Below are 21,895 nucleotides of genomic sequence, written 5' to 3'. Positions count from 1 at the left end.
TAGCAAGTCACAAGTTGCATGGAATCACTCTGTGTGCAATAAACACCCTACACTGTGATTGGTAGCACAGTGTGTGTGTTTGTCTTTCATTATGATTATGATTAGAGCAAGCTGCTCTATCTGCACTGATTGGACAAGTAAGAGTAAAAATGAACAACGTGGAAGGTCTTTTCTGACCTTCCAAAGAGATCCATTATTTTCCAGAGAACGCATAGAACCACAAGTTGATTATCCCTTTTATACCATAACTATAATTGAACACATTTGCCACTGGAAATGTGTCAATTTGCCAGTAGAAATGTGTTCAACATCAACTGAAGTAGCTAACAACTTCACTCGAGAGCTACAGTAGTCGCTGTGGTAACGAAACAACCAGACTTGCTAGTTTAGCTAACCAAATCATCAGTCCAAGCTTGCTATAGTGAAAATCAACTTCAACATTACCAATAATGTTTTGGTTGCTCTGGAATGCCCTTTAAGAGAATAAGAAACAAGTATTCAACAATACCATGGTATAAGAGTGTTTAACATGATTTTTGAATGACTACCTCATCTCTGTACATACTGCCAAGACTGTGCTCATCAGAGCTCGACATCACCTGGAGCAGATCAACAACCACCTCTCGGACGGGCAGTTGCCGCCAGGATACCAACGGAAGGCGAGAGAGCTGATCGCCCTCTTCACCCCATCGGGGGCCACCAAAACAGACCAGGAGATGTGGCACTGAGGAGAGAGCCCCTCAGACCACACGACGAGGAGGAAAGCGGATCAGCAAGACCAACAGGCTGACACCACCATACTCGGAAAACACAGAGACCAGGCCAAACCCGGGTGGCACAGGGAGGGCTTCCAATGCGGAACACGACCCAGTCCGACCTCAACCCAGATAATGCCCCGACCAGGGTGACGACACGAGAGGCCTGCAGAAGTGACGGTGGTCCCGGAGCACCACGAACCCAGCCAAACCCAAACCAGGGTTGCATGGGGAGGGACTTTGACGAGGAAAAAGGCCCAGCCAGACCTCATCCCGGCCACACAAGGTCGGGACAAGGTGGCAGAAGACCCCATTGACATCGGTGATGGACGGAAGGAGATGGAGACCCATACCCCACCCAGAACGCTGACTGGATCGATCCGTCATACACCGACCAGGGTGACACCGGGGATTGGTAGGATGGTCGACCTTCTGGCGGCCAAGGGAGATGGCCTCCCAACATTCTAAGACCATTTCTTCCACCCCCCAGCGATCTCGGGGTCACCGCTGTCTCCCCTCCGCCACTCACAGACCCTCTCGCCCATGGATCAAGAGGACCTCAACATCCTGGACAACGCCATCTTTATGAGCACGGTGACTGAGCTCTCCCAACAGACCGAGCTCTCCCAACATATACAGATGGAGCCATCCCACCAGCAGGTTGGAGGTGGAGCCACCACCTCCACCTCCAACCTGCGGCCATCCCTGTCACCCTAACCCCTCCGCCGCCTCCCCACGTCCCACCAACCTCGCTGCTGCCTCCGGAACATCACCATCCGGTGGTGGACCTGGGGAAACCCCCGGCAATCTCCTCGACTCTGACGGAGAGCATCCGGCAGCGACTCGTCAAGGCCTGTCAACCCCCAGCCAGCAGGATCGCCCTGCTCCCCATCAAAGGTCGAGCAGCGAGACCTCGGGTCGGCCCACCTGCCACCGCAACAGCCCTGCCAGCCTCATCGGCCCGACGCTGTAACCACCTCCTCCGCCGCCGATGTCTGCTCCTCTGCCGCCGCTCCGACCACACCAACAGTAACGGAACCACCGTCGACGCCCGACACAAGCCGCTTCATGTGTCACCCCGGTGCTCGCTACAAGCCCGAGTGGAGGGTACAACCCCATTGTCCCATCCTCATCCTGGGAGACTCCAACATCGCCAGGCTCCTTCGGATCTTCTCCGACCAGATCTAAGTGGAATCCTTCCCCGGTGCCCGCTTTTGTCACGGCATCCGCCTCCTCAACAACCTGCGAACCGAGGGCTGTCCCGAGGTGGCCAAGGTCATCCTCTCCTTTGGTCTCAACAACCGAGAAAAGGGAACGGCTACCACCTACCACAAGGCCTCAAACTTCTACTTAGGACGGCGGCCGAAGCCTTCCCGAATGCTGCCATCTTCGTGCTGAAGATCAATTACTCTAAGATGCCGTTGGCCGACCGAATCAACTTGGATATCCTGAATGGGTTGATCGGCAACAGACAACATGTCCCTCTGCTGCCCTCATCACAGTTCCACACCCGACAAGATGGCCTGCACTGGACCCCGGTCATGGCGATGTGGCAATTGTGAAGCCGCTGTTTACACTAAGTGTTCCGCTCACTGGCCCAGACCAGGGGGAGAGTGACCTTCTTGACGGCACCAAGCCACCTGCCCGCCTCCCCGTGCCCCGACCAGCGGGGCCGTACCCCACCATGACCAAGACCAGGACCCTCAGATGGACTCGGGCGCCGGGGACCACGCACCCGCCCGCCTCCGACCCAAATTCGGGGAGACCGACACGGACGGGCAACCCCGCTGATGACCACCACACCACCGAACCAAGAGGAGGACAACAGGGGGCTGGACTCTGCCACACCGCACCCACCGCACTCTGACCCAAGCACGGGGGAGACCGGCACGGAGGAAGTGGTCCTGTCGTGCATCTTCACACCCATAAAGCCCTAACTCTCCCTGTCCCGACGAGGCCTCTCATTCATGCCCACGCTCGACACGGGCAAGGAGGCATGTATCCGGCTCCGCCCTGAGATTGCCGACTACCACCGACAGCTCAAAGTGGCCGACTACTTTGACAGCCGCAAAGGCAATGCACACCGTGGAACCCAGAGGGAACAGCGACCGTGGAGAGGGCCCACTGGAAAATAAACAACTATTCACGGAACCTTCAGGGTGGGAGCCGCCTGACACGGATCTGCCGCAGGGTGTCCGCTACCTACTGGAAACCGACTGGAAAACCTTTAACTCAACCCACCCCCCCCCCCCCCCCCCCCCCGCAAGGGGCACGGGACAACCTGCCCAAGTAGGAGGTGACCGGCCTCAGACAACTGGAGAGGGATGCGACGATCATCAAACCGGCGGATAAAGGGTCAGCTGTGGTCATCCTGGACAGGGGTCAGTACGTGAAGAAGGCTGAGCGCCATCTCGACCAGGAGGAGAACTACTGGTGGCTGGCGCAGCCCATCTTCCAACGAACGGCTCTGCTCATCAGAGGTGTGCTCGATGGGCTGTTGACGGACGGGATCCTGGGGCCCAAGCAATGTGCCTACCTGTTGGGAACCACGCTGGCCAAGACCAGGAACCTCTACTTCTTGCCGAAAATCAACTAGGTGCCCACGAGGTGACTCCCGGCAGACCCATCAAGTCTGACTGCGGCAGCGAAACCTACGGCGTGTCGGAGTGGATAGACACCTACCTACGCCCGCTGGCGATGAGGCACGACAGCTACATCAAGGACACAGTGGACTTCATGGACAAGGTGGCAGCAACCAAGGTGGGCGCCGGCGACTTCCTGTTTACCATGGACGTGAACAGCCTCTACACCAACATCAAAGTTGGACCCGGCCTGGCCGCAGTCAGCGCTCACCTTGAGCGCCACCCTCAGGACAGCAGACCGGACAAGCAACTGCTGCGGCTGTTAGAGCTCTCACCCGCAACGACTTCGAGTTAAATGGAAACACCTACCTGCAGGATAAAGGAGTGGCCATGGGAAAGCGGTTTGCCCCCACCTACGCCAACATCTACCTGGCGGAATGGGAAGCCACCGTGTTCCCCCTGTGCGCTCTCCGACCCTCACGCTTCTACTGCTTCCTGGACGACGAGATGGGAGTCTGGCCCTACGGGAGGGAGGTCTTCCAATGGTTCGCATGAACGCTGAATGCGCACCACGCGTCCATCCACCTCACCTACCGACTGGACGGGCAGCAAGTGGACTTCCTCGACAACACCACATAAAAGGAATACCACTTCTCCCGTGCAGGCCGGCCAGCTGGAAACCAAAATGTACTTCAAGCCCACCGACACCCACGCCCTCCTACACGCCGCCAGCTACCACCCTCACCACACGTGCAGTGGGATACTCAAGTCTCAACTGCCTCGCTAATTGTCTCTAAAAACATGTTTTCACTTTGTCATTATGGGGTATAGTGTGTAAATGGGTGAGAAACAAAATCCATTAAATCCGTTTTGAATTCAGGCTGTAACACAACAAAATGTGAAATAAGTCAAGGGGTATGAATACTTTCTGAAGGCACTGTATTTGCATTGGAATGTCCACCTTGTGTCCATCCATTTGTTATGCTTGATTTTCTGTTAAGACAACATACAATAAAGTCAGTAACATTTTAAGGGCTCTATTTTAACAAACCCAGCGCAATGTTCAATCTAAGCGCTGGGCGGTAGTTTTACAGGTTCGGGGGTATGTCAGAAATATTTTTGCTATTTTCACAAGCACAATTATCAGCGCAAACGCTGGCATTGGCGCGAAAGGGCTGAACTTTGATGAAATTACAACTTGTGGGTGTGTCGAGGCTTGGACCCTAACTGGCCAATCAGAACATGCTCCATGGATAAATACGTGGTTGCTTCAAGTTGTGTATTTATGGTATTTTCTGTATTGTATTAGAATCAACTCCCATTCCAATGTTAGTCCGTTATAGTTTGTTAAACAGCTTACAGAAACAAAAATAACAAAATGTAGACCTATACCATCTCTGCTAAATATGTTAACTTGAACCTGTTTGCAGTCCTCATTGTTCTAAGTAATTGCATGGCTTCAATGTGGAAATATATACATAGAATTCCCACTGATATAGGGGCGAGGCCTACTGTAAATTGCATTTCGGCTGAGCATAGATATGCCAAATGTTGTCAATAAACAAGACTAAATTCACTTAAAAGAGCAAATAATTTGAATAAAATGCTAAACAAAACAAAACAAGAATTTGTTTTAAATAGGCTATGTCTAAATACACTTAACAGTACAGGCACCATAATTGCTTCCTATTGGCATATAATATTAAAACAACGCACAGTAGCTGGACAAAGATCCAATATCAATAGAGAGGGAGAATGTCCACTCACCTTTATACTGCTCCCAAGTAGGCCTACATTTTATGAACATAATCGGAACCATTTTACAGATCAGATCGCATTCGCACATCTCCAGAAGTTGCATTGCCAGTGCGCCATGAACGTTGTCGCCATAAAACCAGCTAGGTGAATCATTCGGATAAGTTTGGTTGTCATTTATTTTAAACTAAAAACAAGTCATCTGTTGTTTTTTTAAGAACAACAACAATACATACAATAACATGTAATTATATCATCAAATAAAACCGTCAGGATAAAAAAATACGCATTGCTATTGAACTAGCCTTTGTTATAGTAGGCCTACGGGAGGTCTTGGGTTTTGAACATGTGAAACGGAAAACAAGCTGAAACGTCTACATTCTCATCTCTCATTTCATGATGGGCATGGACAAGTAGGCTGCATCATGGAGGGGGTTTTATGTACATTCAAAACGGGACCTGCAAGGCTAAAATAATGTGGGCCTACCTACAATGCAAAGACAAAAAGGGAATGTCAGCTTACTGTCTTATTCCTCTCAAACTTGATATTTTAATAAAGCTTTGGTGATTAAGATTTATTTCCAAGTGGTCTCAGGAGCCAAAGCCTTTATCGACAATCTTCTACTTCGCGATTGAAGTGGGCAAAAAAATAAAATAAAAATAATTGAGGAGGGTTTAAAACTATGCTTGGTTTTAAATCAAATTCAACAAAATGTTATTATTTTTTATTTGTTATGTTTCTAAATACAAAGTATACAGGCACCAAAAGCAGATTAGGCTACTCTTGTTCCATTCGCATATGGGCAGTGTATGTCACGGCTGGATAGGCTGCGTTTCCACTATCAAAATTCATACCATAACTGAAGTGTTACCATAAAGTACAGTATATCTAATCAAACCTAGAGGTGAGGCAATGAATGACTAGCATGTGAAATTATAAATTTAGTTAGTCATCGAAATATTGTTCATATGGGAGATTATTAAGGCGGCAGACAGTACCGTAGACCTCTATATTGCAGGATGTACTGGAGTCTCCAGCGTCACATGTGTATGTGCCAGAATCACTGACTTCACACTTCAGGATTTGGAAGTAGTGTTTTCTTCCCATAGCATAAATACGCAAATCCTTGCATGGTTTCACCTCAATCCCTTTCTGAAGGTAAAACATTTTTAATTGAGAAATAGTCATCATCTCCACATAAATGTGTCATATCATTTTAGTAAATTAATAATGTATAAGTAAACTGAGTTTTTTCTTTGTCGATGTTGTATTTTAAAAACCTAGCTATTCATGGGTTGCACTTCTGTCACTTGGTCGCGTCGTTGACAAATACAATTTTCCCATGACGACTTTTTCTGTACAGATTGAATCGCTTACCGGCTCCAAAACAAAATGCTCTATCCGAACTGATTGGTCAGGTAAGTGAAAAAAAATGAACAACGTGGAAAAGTGTTTTCTGACCTTCCAATGAATTCCATTATTTTCCAGAGAACGCATAGCACCCCGAGTTAATTATCCCTTTTTTTTACCATGGCTATAAATTAACACATTTGCCGTAGCCGGTAGAAATGTGTTGAACATCCACTGAAGTAGCTAGTAAGGTTTTCTAGAGAGCTACAGCATTTTTAAAACATTTTTAATGTTATTTTAATTTATAGTATTTTTAGGGGATGGATCAGCTTTAATATTGAGGATAGATTGTTGCTTCCATTAAAGTAATTGTCTGTATCATTTCAAATCCCCCATATATTTTTGGGGTAAACATACACTACTGTTGAAAAGTTTGGGGTCACTTAGAAATGTCCTTGTTTTTGAAAGAAAAGCACATTTTTTGTCCATTAAAATAACATCAAATTGATCAGAAATACAGTGTAGACATTGTTAATGGGGCGGCAGGTACCCTAGTGGTTAGAGCGTTGGACCTGTAACCAAAAGGTTTCTAGGTTCAATCCCGAAGCTGACAAGGTAAAAATCTGTCGTTCTGCCCCTGAACAAGGCAGTTAACCCCCAGTTCTTAGGCTGTCATTGTAAATAAGAATGTGTTCATAACTGACTTGCCTAGTTAAATAAAAAAATAAAAAATGACTATTGTAGCTGGAAACGGCTGATTGTTAATGGAATATCGACAGTTGAAGTCGGAAGTTTACATTCACTTCCGTTGGAGTAATTCATTTTTCAACCACTCCACAAATTTCTTGTTAACAAACGATAGCTTTGGCAAGACAGTTAGGACATCTATTTTGTGCATGACACAAGTTATTTTTCCAACAATTGTTTACAGACAGATTATTTCACTTATAACTCACTGTATCACAATTCCAGTGGGTCAGAAGTTTACATACACTAAGTTGACTGTGCCTTTTTAAAGCTTGGAAAATTCCAGAAAATGATGTCATGGCTTTATAAGCTTCTGATAGGCTAATTTACATAATTTGAGTCTATTGGATGTGTACCTGTGGATGTATTTCAAGGCCTACCTTCAAGCTCAGTGCCTCTTTGCTTGACATCATGGGAAATTCAAAAGAAATCAGCCAAGACCTCAGAAAAAAATTAAATAATTGTAGACCTCCACAAGTCTGGTTCATCCTTGGGAGCAATTTCCAAACGCCTGAAGGTACCACGTTCATCTGTCCAAACAATAGTACGCAAGTATAAACACCATGGGACCACGCAGCCGTCATACCGCTCAGGAAGGAGACGCGTTCTGTTTCCTAGAGATGAACGTACTTTGGTGCGAAAAGTGCAAATCAATCCCAGAACATCAGCAAAGGACCTTGTGAAGATGCTGGAGGAAACGGGTACAAAAGTATCTGTCCACAGTAAAAAGAGTCCTATATCGAAACACCTGAAAGGCTGCTCAGCAAGGAAGAAGCCATTGCTTCAAAACTGATATAAAAAAGCCAGACTATGGTTTGCAACTGCACATGGGGACAAAGATCGTACTTTTTGGAGAAATGCACTCTGGTCTGATGAAACAAAAATAGAACTGTTTGGCCATAATGACCATCGTTATGTTTGGAGGAAAAATGGCGGGAATTGTCAAAAACTGAGTGTAAACTTCTGACTTGTACTGTACATAGGTGTAGAGAGGCCCATTATCAGCAACCATCACTCCTGTTAACAAACTTCCAACTTCAACATTCCATAAAAAATCAGCAGTTTCCAGCTACAATAGTAATTATTTTATTTAACTAGGCAAGTCAGTTAAGGATTTTATTTTATTTACAATGACAGCCTAGAAAGAGTTGGTTAACTGCCTTGTTCAGGAGCAGAACAACAGATGTATACCTTATCAGCTCAGAGATTTGAACTAGCAACCTTTTGGTTACTGACCCAACGCTCTAACCACTAGGCTACCTGCCGCCCCTAATCCAAGTCTATAATTTTAAAAGTCTAATTGATCATTAGATCATTGATCACTAATTGATCCCTTTTGCAATTTTGTTTGCATAGCTGAAAACTGTTGTGCAATAAAACTGGCCTTCTTTAGACTAGTTCAGTATCTGGAGCATCAGCATTTGTGGTTTTGATTATAGCCTGTAGCTCACTGTAGCTCATTTAAGGACCAACACATCGACGGCTGTGCCAACGCTGTGTACTACTCCCTTCACAAAACAGCACAAACCTGCTCTAACCAGAATAGAAAGAGGAGTGGGAGGCCCCGGTGCACAACTGAGCAAGAGGACAAGTACATTAGAGTGTCTAGTTTGAGAAACAGACCCTAACAAGTCCTCAACTGGCAGCTTCATTAAATAGTACCCACAAAACACCAGTCTCAATGTCAACAGTGAAGAGGCGACTCCGGGATGCTGGCCTTCTACTATTTAATGAAGCTGCCAGTTGAGGACTTGTGAGTGTTCTGTTTCTCAAACTAGACACTCTCATGTACTTGTCCTCTTGCTCAGCTGTGCACTGGGGCCTCCCACTCCTCTTTCTTTTCTTGTTAGAGGCAGTTTGCACTGTTCTGTGAAGGGAGTAGTACACAGCTTTGGCACAGCTGTCGATTTTTTGGTGTGCCCACCCCAGGTAAGTATCTTCTTAGCACGGGTGGCACACTAAACGGACAGATGACTCACAGGTAGCGACCATTCACCAAACAGAGGACGAGGTGCACAGCTATGGAGATCCCATGGGACCACAAAACACCTCACAGAGGCTGCCACCTGGGCTAGTTAGAACCCCACGAGGTCTGACTACTGCCTCTAACACTTACGGAGTCTGTTGCTAACCCACACTATGGGTCGGGACCAAAAGAACACAGCAGGAGACATCAGAACCCAACTTAGAAGACATTGTGAGGTTGCCAAACACCTCACAGAGGCTTCCCCTTTGGCTGGTTAAAACCCCACAAGGGTGGACCACTGCCTCCAACAGGTCCTGAGCCTGTCGCTACCTCACAATGGGAGTCTGAACCAAAAGAACACAGCAGGAGTACATCGCTCCCAAATCTCTGTAGACAGATCAATAGGAAAATGGAGGTCAATGCACCCAACTTAGAAGGCATGGTGAGACTGCAAAACACCTCACAGAGGCTGCCCCTTGGGCTTGTCAGAACCCCACAAGGGTTGAAAACTTCCCCCAACCCTCCTGGAGTCTGTCACTACGTCACAACGGGAATCGGAACCAAAAGAACACAGCAGAGAGTACATCGCTCCCAACTTCTATATACAAGTCAATGGGAAAACGAAGGTCAAGGCCCACAATTAAGGACACCTGTGGGGCCGGAAAACACCTCACAGAGACCTCCCCGGGCTAGTTAGAACCCCACAAGGGTCGACAACTGCCTCCAACAACCCTGGAACCTGTCGTTACCTCTTAACATGATCTGGCCCCAGAGGAACACAGCAGGAGAATAATGCTCTCCATTGGAAACAACATAATAGGCTAGCACCGTTGAAGCTAATGGCATTTATTCTAAGGGCAAGGCCGGGATCCCCTAATCACCTGATCTCCAATTGACATTGACCACCCGATCAGGTGGCAAAGAGGGAGTTGGAATCTGATTGGACGAATCGGCCCCACTGCATAGCAACTAAATGGACCAATAGGAACGGTCTGCACCACTCGGGCCACACCCACCAGCCCTATATAAGCAGCACACCTTTCCACTACCCTCATGAATTTGCAGAGGGACAGCCAGACAACGGATCTCTGCTTCTAAAGGCAACTACGAATTAAGAAGAATACTCAAGAGAGCAAGAACAGCTGAAGCACCACCATTACATCCACACACACACAGATTACATCCACACACACACACACACATTCTTTTAGTCGGGAACGGCTAATTCCGGTACCATTGTTTTTGTACCTTTTTGCATTTTTTGGTCTTCCCTGCCACTTGTGGAAGCCGAATAAGCAGAAACGCATCGTGCCTGGGACCTTTCTAGATCCGGTGTGTTGCCGTAAGAAATGCAAGTTCAGCCTGGACTCTTCGGAAAGGTAACCTTTTGTCTTTCCCCCCTTTTTTCTCACTCCTTAATTTGAGTTTTACGGAGTGCTTCAGTCATGACGACGAGGGACCACACACTACAGAGCTGGTCTCTAGGCACTTCAACGAGCTCCACGCCCCTCACGGACCCCACCTGCTTTACAGCTATGACCCGACCGCCAATCTCTTACCTGAGACGACGCTATGAGAGAACACCAGATGCTTCTCCCGGTATACAATGAGCTACTTGACCATCAGTCTCCCCCATGAGACCACGCACAGGGAGACCGCCGGATGCTTCTCCTGGTCGGCAATCAACCACTACCACCAGACTACCAGGTTCCCGCCAAAGCCAACATGCCGAGGAAACACCAGAAGCTTCTTTAGCAGGACACGGCGAACTTCCTGGACAAGGTGGAGGCAACCAAGGTGGGCACCAGCGACTTCCTGTTCACCATGGATGTGGACTGCCTCTACAAATTTGTACAGGTTACAGAAAACGTCTACATTCTCATCTCTCATTTCATGATGGGCATGGACACGTAGGCTACATCATGGAGGGGGTTTTACGCAAGTCCAAAACGGGACCTGCATGTCATAAAAATGTGGGCCTGCTTACAATGCAGAGATAAAATGGGAATGTCAGCTAACTGTTTTACTCCTCTCAAACTTAAAATTTTAATAAAGCTTTGGTGATTAAGATTCATTTCCAAGTGGTCTCAAGAGCCAATGCCTTTATCGACAATCTTAACTATTTCGCGATTGCATTGGGCAAAAAAAAACTGAATTGAGAGGAGGGGAGGCTATGCTTGGTTTTAAATCAAATTAAACGAAATTGTATTATTAAAATAAATGTATGTTTCTAAATACAAAGTATACAGGCCCCAAAAGCAGATTAGGGCAGTATGTGTCATGGCTGGATAGGCTGCATTTCCGCTTTCAAAATTCATACCATAACCAACTGTGTTACCGCTAAAACCAGCTTTTGTTTGGTCATAAATATCCCTGCCTGAAATTAGCTCTTTGGATCATGTTTTTAAGGACACAAAAATGTCCACCCCGCCCATCTGAGCACAAGCGAGCTGATATAAGACAGGTAAATTGCCGAACCTGGCGTTAGGGCTGGAAAATGCCAGTGCGCCAGATTTTACATGACGAAATTGCAAACTAACGTGCGTTTGACACTAGCGCCGCCTTAACGCCAGTCGAAAATAGAGCCCTAACGCTGTAGTGTTGCCATACTTTAACACTGAAGTGTTACCATAAAGTACAGTACATCTGATCAAACCTAGAGGTGAGGCAATCAAAGACTAGCAGGTTTTATTATAAGCTTAGTTAGTCATCAAAATATTGTTCATATGGGAGATTATTAAGGCGGCAGACAGTACCGTAGACCTCTATATTGCAGGATGTACTGGAGTCTCCAGCGTCACATGAGTATGTGCCAGAATCACTGACTTCACACTTCAGGATTTGGAAGTAGTGTTTTCTTCCCATAGCATAAATACGCAAATCCTTGCGTGGTTTCACCTCGATCCCATTCTGAAGATAAAACATTTTTAATTGAGAAATAGTCATCATATCCACAGAAATCTGTCATATCATTTGAGTAAATGCATAATGTATAAGTAAACTGACCATTGTCGATGTTGTATTTTACAAACCTAGCTATTCATGGACTGCACTTCCCGTCATTGCCATTGTTATCAACGTTCTACAGATGCCGCAGCATATTGAAGTACGACTGATGGGTAATGCTCAGTCTTTTTGAACGGTAGTTAATGACTGTTTGGTAAAAATTACACTATAGTGACCTGGAAATACAATGACATTGCTAAAGTACACAAATAATTAGTAGGAAACAATTATGACACCATTATGACGTAGTCAAGTTTACTTTAGAGAGATGGCAATGTTGCCATGAGCTAGCAAATTTGTCAGAAATAGCTAGCAATACTAATGTTAGCTAGCCTCTACGGGATCGCTGTTCCTATACCGGGACGGTTGAGTTAACGTGCGCTAATGTGATTAGCATGACAGTTGTAAGTAACAGCAAACTTTCCAGACATGTCTTATACGGGCAGAAAGCTTAAATGATTGTTAATCTAACTACACTGTCCACTTTATAGTAGGTATTACAGTGAAAAATACCATGCTATTGTTTGAAGAGAGTGCACAACAACAACAAAAATTATCACGGCAACTGGTTTGATACATTCACCTCTGAAGGTAAATAATGTACTTACATTCAGTAATCTTGCTCTGATTTGTCATCCTGAGGGTCCCAGAGATAAAAAGTAGCATAGTTTGGTCTGATAAAATCTATTTTTATATTAAAATGTAGGAACTGGGTTCTACAGTTTGAACCCCTACTGTGTCTGGCTCCACACCTACCCGGCCCGGCCATCTAGATGTGTGAAAGTTATTGTATAAGCTAATGATCCATCATCTATGACATTCCTGGGAGGATGTAAACTTAAATGTTGTATTACCATTTAATTTTTGTATGTTCTCTGTGGTTATGTACTTGAAAATGTATCAATTCACCAATTCGGCACATTTGGGCAGACTTGATACAAAATATTGTCCAGTATTGTAATGCTTCACTGGATCAATCTGAAACTTTGCACACACACTGCTGCTATCTAGTGGCCAAAATCTAAATTGCACCTGAACTGCAATATTATATTATGGCCTTTCTCTTGCATTTCAAAGATGATGGAGAAAAAAAGAAATAGAAAACACATGTTTTTTTGTTTGTATTATCTTTTACCAGATCTAATGTGTTATATTCTCCTACATTAATTGTACATTTCCCCAAACTTGTGTTTGTGGAAAAAAAGTGTTTCCTTTCAAATGGTATCAAGAATATGCATATCCTTGCTTCACGTCCTGAGCTTCAGGCAGTTAGATTTGAGTATGTCATTTTAGGCAAATATTGAAAAAAAGGGTACGATCCTTAAAAGAGGCTAACTAAAATGCTGGTGTTCTTTCCTCAATTTTAGCTAGCTAGCTAAAGTTGTGCTGCATCTAAAGTCAATCTGGCGACATCACAATGATTATAAAAGCTTGTCCTACTAATTATTTTGAAAGCCATAGTCAATCAATCAACAATATAATAATACTCTTAGGAAAGGTTTTCAATTTAACTCACAATCTTTTTATAAAATATATTTTTCAATGTATTTAACCTTTATTTAACTAGGCAAGTCAGTTAAGAACAAATTATTATTTTACAATAACGGCCGACCCCGACCAAACCCTTCCCTAACCCGGGCGACGCTGGGCCAATTGTGCGCCGCCCTATGGGACTCCTGATCACGGCCAGTTGTTTTACAGCCCGGGATCGAACCAGGGTCTGTAGTGATGCCTCTAGCACTGAGATGCAGTGCCTTGAACCGATGCACAACTCGGGAGTGGATCTGTGGATACTATGCGGATAGAAAGGTTAAAAATATATGTAAAACATCACAGCACAGTAAAATATATGGCACATGGAATCCAAACGAGGGTGGTCTACGGTGATAGGTGGGATGGGCTGAGAGTAGCTGAGGGGTGAGAATAAAGAGTTCATGATCGGTAATGGATTATTGAAAACACTACACATAATATAATGTATACCGGAGTAAAATCTAATGTATGTATACTGAACAAAAATATATATATGCAACATGTGTTGGTCCTATGTTGGTCCTATGTTTCATGAGCTGAAATAAAAGATCCTAGAAATGTTCCATGTGCACAAAAGCTTATTTCTCTCAAATGATGTGCACAAATTTGTTTACAGCCCTGTTAGTGAGCATTTCTCATTTGCCAAGATAATTCATCCACCTGAAAGGTGTGGTATATCAAGATGCTGATTAAACATCATGATCATTAAACAGGTGCACCTTGTGCTGGGGACAATAAAAAGCCACTCTAAAAATGTGCAGTTTTATCACGGAACACAATGCCACAAATGTCTCAAGTTTTGAGGGAGCAGGAATGTCCCCCAGAGATGTTGCCAGAGATTTGAATGTTAATTTCTCTATCCTTACCCACCTCCAACGTTGTTTTAGAGAATTTGTCAGTACGTCCACCCGGCCTCACAAACCTTAGACCATGAGTATGGCGTTGTGTGGGCGAGCGATTTGCTGATGTCAACGTTGTGAGCAGAGTGCCCCATGGTGACGGTGGGGTTATGGTATGGGCAGGCATAAGCTACGGACAACAAACACAACTCCATTTTATCGTTGGTAATTTGAATGCACCAAAATAACATGACGAAATCCTAAGGCCTATTGTGAGGCCCATTTTTTTTTTTGCTATCTGTGACCAACAGATGCATATCTGTATTCTCAGTCATGTAAAATCCATAGATTAGGGCCGAATGAATTTATTTCAATTCACTGATTTTCTCATATGAACTGTAACTCAGTAAAATCTTTGAAATTGTTGCATGGTGCGTGAAATTTTTGTTCAGTATATTTATGTATGTACAGTGCATTTGGAAAGTATTCAGACCCTGTGATTTTTTTTGTTTGTTAAGCCTTATTCTAAAATGGAAAAGTGTTTTTTTCTCAACAATCTACACACAATACCCAATAATGAAATGTTTACAAATTTATTAAAAATAAAATACTGAAATACATTATTTACATAAGTATTTAGACCCTTTGCTGAGACTCGAAACTGAGCTCAAGTGCATCCTGTTTCCATTGATCATCCTTGAGATGTTTCTACAACTTGATTGGAGTCCACCTGAGGTAAATTCAATTAATTGAACATGACTTGGAAAGGCACACACCTGTTTATATAAGGTTCCACAGTTGACAGTGCATGTCAGGGAAAAAACCAAGCCATGAGGTCAAAGGAATTGTCTATAGAGCTCCGAGACAGGATTGTGTCGAGGCACAGATCTGGGGAAGGGTACCAAAAATGTCTGCAGCATTGAAGGTCCCCAAGAACAGTGGCTGCCATAATTCTTAAATGGAAGAAGTTTGGACCACCAAGACTCATCCTAGAGCTGGCCACCTGGCCAAACTGAGCAATTGGGGAGAAGGGTGTTGGTCAGGGAGGTGACAAAGAACCCAATGGTCACTCTGACAGAGCTCTAGAGTTTCTCTGTGGGGATGGAAGAACCTTCAAGAAGGACAACCATCTCTGCAGTAGCCCACCAATCAGGCCTTTATGGTAGAGTGGCCAGACAGAAGCCACTCCTCAGAAAGGCACATGACAGCCCGCTTGGAGTTTGCCAAAAGTTACCTAAAGACTCTCAGACCATGAGAAACAAGATTCTCTGGTCTGATGAAACCAACATTGAACTCTTTGGCCTGAATGCCAAGCGTCACGTCTGGGGGAAACCTGGCACCATCCCTACGCCCGAAGTATGGTGGGGGCAACATCATGCTGTGGGGATGTTATTCAGCGGCAGGCACTGGAAGACTAGTCAGGATCGAGGGAATGATGAACGGAGCAAAGTACAGAGAGATCCTTGATGATAACATGCTCCAGAGCACTCAGGACCTCAGACTGGGGCAAAGGTTCACCTTCCAACAGACGAACAACCCTAAGCACCCAGCCAAGACAATGCAGGAGTGGCTTCGGGACAAGTCTCTGAATGTCTGGCCCAGCCAGAGTCCGGACTTGAACCTGAACATCAAACATCTTTGGAGAGACCTGAAAATAGCTGTGCAGCGACGCTCCCCATCCATCCCGACAGAGCTTGAAAGGATCTGCAGTTAAGAATGGGAGAAACTCCCCGAATACAGGTGTGCCAAGCTTGTAGCGTCATATCCAAGAAGACTTGAGGCTGTAACTTCAAGAAAGTACTGAGTAAAGGGTCTGAATACTTATGTAAATGTGATATGCTGGTATTGTTTGTAGATTGATGAGGGGGAAAAAACAATTACATCCATTTTAGAAGAAGGCTGTAACGTACCAAAATGTGGAAAAAGTCAAGAGGTTTGAATACTTTCTGGATGCACTGTATGTATGTATGTATGTAGGTAGGTATGTATGTATGTATGTATGTATGTATGTATGTATGTATGTATGTATGTATGTATGTATGTATGTATGTATGTATGTATGTATGTATGTATGTATGTATGTATGTATGTATGTATGTATGTATGTCTATACACTTAGTGTACGAAACATTAAGGACCACTGCTCTTTCAATGACATAGACTGACCAGGTTAATAAAAAATATATATACCTCATTTTGAAATGTCATCATGTTTCCAAGCCACAGTAATGCACTTTAGACTCAATCTTAATTAACCCCTATTGAGACTGCACTGAGTAGAATGCTCAGTTGGGTATTAGTCCCAGAACTACCGTTTAAAACAACATTGTGACGATAACGTGCAACCCATGAATATGACTTCATGTGATGCATCATGCACCATAGTATTACTGAGTGAAAGGTTGCGAACAAAATAGTGTAATTATTGGGTGGAAAGGGTATGAATTGTTTACCTTCATCCATTTCACTTCAACATGTGGCCTTGATAGCTCACAATCCATTGATGCCACAGCTGCTTCTGGAAAGCGCAAGTCCTCCAGTTTCTTAATGACTGTCACTGGTGGCTCTGAGAACAAAATGAGAACAAAATCAAGGTGAGAGAAAGAGTAGAGCTAAAACTGTATAATTAGTGTGAGTGTGAAATGAGTGTGAAAAGCTCCCTGTACTGTGAGACTGCCTCGAGTGTGAGGTGACATGAGCACATATATATTTCACTGGCTTAAAGCTATAAAATCTTTGTGTCTTTTCATTTTCATAATGTTTACGTAAAGTATCTGCCAGTTCTGACTGCATTATTTGGACTGGCAAAATCCATTTCTGTTGGTAAAAGTCTAAGTGTGATCCTTGGGACGTCCAACTCTGATGTCACCCCATTGAATTTGACATTTAAAATGTTTAAGGTAAGGGTTAAGGTTACGGTTAGGGTTAGGTAAGGGTTAAGGTTTGGGTAAATGTAAGGGTTAAAGTTAGGGTCAGGGTGGGGTCGTCCCAAGGATTCCTCTTAGCAACTTAGCATATACCATTTATGTTGCACGTCCCTTTATTTAAAAGGGGATGTTGATGTGTCCCTTTAAGAAAAAATAGCATTTGGGGAAATGTTTGGTGTACCTGGGGCTGCGAATCTATTGGCTTAAAAACCCTCGAAATAGCCATTAATTAAGTCTATAAACTGCTCATATTTGTGGACTTTACTCACCCTTCAAAGGAGTAAGGTTTTTGTTGGTTTTGAGAATACCATTCAGAGGATGTCTTTATAAGGCCGGATTTCCCTTGCTACTGGGCAATTACACGGTAACAGATTGACGCCGAGACTCACTTTTAAACTTTTAAATGTATGCCAAGCAAAAACCATTGATTGCAAAGTTCAACAAACCATACACCTGTATGCAGAAATCTACTTTTTACAATTGCCACTGAACATTTGAATAAAACACATTTACATTAGGAACAGTGCAGATGAAAATAAATAGTCCAAACATAGCCTGGAACAGTTGTGGGATGCGATAGATCCCAAATTAATACAACCACGGGCATCAACAAAAACTGTTTTAAGTAAGGAGCTTGACGCAACAGATGAGAAAGTTTATCAACATTTTAAGCTAAACGATTAGGCTATTTCTGTGCATCATTTTAAGAAGTTATAAGGCCAGTTTAATTGAGATACAAACCTTATCAGAGCATATAGGCTTATGGGGTAGGCTACATGAGGTGTGCGACTATGATTTGAAGAAGTAAAAAAAAAAGCATGTGCTGTTTGCCTTAAGCTGGGCATCATTCAAGTGATAGGCTAATATTGTCACCCATCACACTATTCTCGATTTAATCTTTACATATATTATTTAGTATATGTGTGAAATTTGTTTTGATTTAAAACTGACCATTATCATGCACCTGTCTCGAAACAGGGACAGCGGGAAAAAAATAAATGTCATTGATGCACGTTAATAGCGAATTTCCCGTGGTTAATTTTCATGCCAGCCAGGTATACTATGCTCCTGTTTAAAAACAAGCAATGTGCTTAATATTAGGAAAGTTGAGAAATAAATATAATATTGCCTCTTTTTAATAGAGGCAATCCCTGTTTTCTCACACAATTGCATAGTCTACAGAAATGTTGCGCAACATGAGCTAATGGGCTATCAGGAAGTGTTTGATTCGATTTTCGATTACATTTGCATTGATGTCAGAGTGATTAGAGGGACAAAAGAGTGCGGGGTACCAGGCAGTTAGCGAGTTTGTCAGGCTACTAATGACAATCAGCAGCATCAGAGCTTGTAGAAGCCTAATCACCGTGACTAAATGGTCACGTGGAATTTGACTGCCTTCATGTCTCGTGACCGCCGTTGTGGCAGTAATATGATAGACCGAGTCAAGACCGAGACCAGAAAAATGCGAGTCCAATTCAAGACCATGATTGTAATTTTACCAAATCAGCACCATAATAAGAGAACAAAATGTCCAGTATTTCTGTGTTCATATTTCAGAACAACATATGGATTCTTTAGACATTCAGATAGAATAAATGCATGCTGATGGAAAATAGAGACCCGCTACAAATTATTACTAACCCAAACACAGTGGTGAACAATGGGCGTTCTACGCCTTCAGAGAATAGCTAAGGACTTATAAAATAATAATTATAATTCTATTATTATTTTCAATGATGTTCTGATTTAATCTCTTCAGTTTTTGTTGGAAAGGAAAGGGTTAACACTGAAGAGAAAAAAATATCCAATCAGGATTTTGTTGGTCAGGACTTTGCTGGTCTCTGGGGGGATACATCGAGCTAGCTAAGTCAGCCATTGGCTAGGGCAACAGAAGCTAGATAAAGGCATATGCAATTCAACTGTATTAGGGCAAAATGGTAAAGTGACAGTGGAATCAACTAATCAAATTTTTACTTAATGGGTGGGACCGTTTTTACAAAAACTGGCCAAAAACGGCCAACACCTTTGCAGATATTCAGGAGTTGATGCTGTTGGAGGACTGCAATAGGGGGTGCTATTTGCACTTTGTAATAATTTTGTTTCCAAATTAAACTGCCTCGTACTCAATTCTTGCTCGTACAATATGCATATTATTATTACTATTGGATAGAAAACACTCTCTAGTTTCTAAAACCGTTTGAATTATTTCTCTGAGTGAAACAGAACTCATTCTGCAGCACATTTCCTGTCAGGGAGTGAGATTTCAGAAATCGAGGTCCCTGTTCTGAGGTCAGTTTATAAGTCCCCATGTAAGCCATCGGGCTACATGCACTGCATACGCCTTCCTCTAGATGTCAGTAAGCGGGGAGAATTTGAATGGAGTGGATTGCGCAATCTGGGGCCCTATATAAGACCGTGGAACGGAAGTACCGTTCTTTTCAACGGTGCGCCTGGCGCATCAGGGACATCACAATGGCCTCCTGCAAAGCTTTCATTTTAGCAGTTCTGTATCTCCGGTCATGTTTTTATTCGTTATAGTTGTTAAAGACATCATAAGGTAGTTAATTTAAACCGATTTATAGCAGTTTATATCAGTTTATTGCGATTTTCCTGGATTTCTTTGTGATGCGCTTTCACGAGTTGGACACCTCTCCAGTGGGTGGCTAACGTTAGCGGCTATTTCGACAGGACAAGAGGACATCTTTCAACCAAAAGACGATTGTTCTGGAGAAAGGACACCTTGCCCAAGATTCTGATGGAAGCTCAGCTAATAGTAAGCAGTCTTTATGCTGTTAATTCGTACTTATGTTGACAAATGTCAAATAATAATTCCGCCATGAATTATGGTGCGGTCTCGCTTTAGCGCACGCTGTATTGCGCAGTAACGTTAATTTTAAAAATCTAACACAGCGATTGCATTAAGAACTAATTTATCTTTCATTTGCTGTCCAATCTGTATTTTTTAGTCAAGTTTATGAATAGTTTTCGATTAGATTAGGTGCCTCTCCAAGATGGCGCCGGACAGATTGCTTGAAGTTTTGGCCACTAATCACATTGTATAACCACGATTTGTGCCGCTAAATATGCACATTTTCGAACAAACTCTATATGCATTGTGTAATATGATGTTATAGGACTGTCATCTGAAGAATTCTGAGAAGGTTAGTGAAACAATTAATATATTTTGGTGGTTTATACGTTATCGCTATTTTTAGCTTGAATCAATGCTGTTGTGATGTTTGCTATTGTGGTAAGCTAATATAACGCTATATTGTGTTTTCGCTGTAAAACACTTAGAAAATCTGAAATATTGTCTGGATTCACAAGATCTGTGTCTTTCATTTGCTGTACGCTGTGTATTTTTAAGAAATGTTTTATGATGAGTAATTAGGTAATACACGTTGCTCTGTAGTTATTCTAGTCGCTTTGGTGAGAGTTGTGATGGTGGCTGCAATGGTAAACTATGATTTATACCTGAAATATGCACATTTTTCTAACAAAACATATGCTATACAATAAATATGTTATCAGACTGTCATCTGATGAAGTTGTTTCTTGGTTAGTGGCTATTTATATCTTTATTTGGTCGAATTTGTGATAGCTACTGATGGAGTAAAAAACTGGTGGAGTAAAAAAAGTGGTGTCTTTTGCTAACGTGGTTAGCTAATAGATTTACATATTGTGTCTTCCCTGTAAAACATTTTAAAAATCAGAAATGATGGCTGGATTCACAAGATGTGTATCTTTCATCTGGTCTCTTGGACTTGTGATTTAATGATATTTAGATGCTAGTATTTACTTGTGACGCTATGCTAGGCTATGCTAGTCAGCTTTTTTACTGATGGGGGTGCTCCCGGATCTGGGTTTGGGAGGAATTAGAGGTTAACCTGTTTGGGCTGCAAGGGGCAGTATTGAGTAGCCAGATAAAAGGTGCCCATTTCAAACGGCCTCGTACTCAATTCTTGCTCGTACAATATGCATATTATTATTACTATTGGATAGAAAACACTCTCTAGTTTCTAAAACCGTTTGAATTATTTCTCTGAGTGAAACAGAAGTCATTCTGCAGCACACTTCCTGACCAGGAAGTGGAATGTCTGAAACCGAGGCTCTCTTCTTCTTCCTGCCTATACATGGGCATGATACGTAAGAGTCTACGTGCACTTCATACACCTTCCCCTGGATGTCAAGAGGCGGTGAGAGAAGACATTTCGTGTTTATCTTGGTCTAAGGTGGAATAAAAGCTCTTTGTATGACGTGACCGTCCATTTTCTGTTTTCTGGAGCGCGCGAAAGGGGACATGGATTTGCCTTCTGTTTAGCTGTCGTTATGGACGACTAACATCTCCGGCTTGGATTTTATTTGATACATGTGACCATATCATCGTAAAGTATGTTTTTTCAATATAGTTTCATCAGAGTATTGAAATTTTTT

General features: G+C 43.4%; 1 protein-coding gene across 1 annotated transcript in view; it reads right to left on the bottom strand.

The window, feature by feature from the left end:
* The window catches only part of LOC120064047 (obscurin-like protein 1), a 75,271-nt gene that overhangs the window by 7,252 nt on the left and 46,124 nt on the right, over positions 1 to 21,895 (bottom strand). Inside the window, exons 16-17 of the mRNA XM_039014358.1 lie at positions 16,988 to 17,100; positions 11,913 to 12,066 (exon numbers count right to left, since the gene is read on the bottom strand). Coding sequence (XP_038870286.1) covers positions 11,913 to 12,066; positions 16,988 to 17,100 — 267 coding nt within the window. The remainder of the gene's footprint in view (positions 1 to 11,912; positions 12,067 to 16,987; positions 17,101 to 21,895) is intronic.

This window comes from Salvelinus namaycush, chromosome 19 (assembly GCF_016432855.1).
Source record: "Salvelinus namaycush isolate Seneca chromosome 19, SaNama_1.0, whole genome shotgun sequence".
Classification (NCBI taxonomy): Eukaryota; Metazoa; Chordata; class Actinopteri; order Salmoniformes; family Salmonidae; genus Salvelinus; species Salvelinus namaycush.
This window is presented reverse-complemented; position numbering and strand designations above follow the sequence as displayed.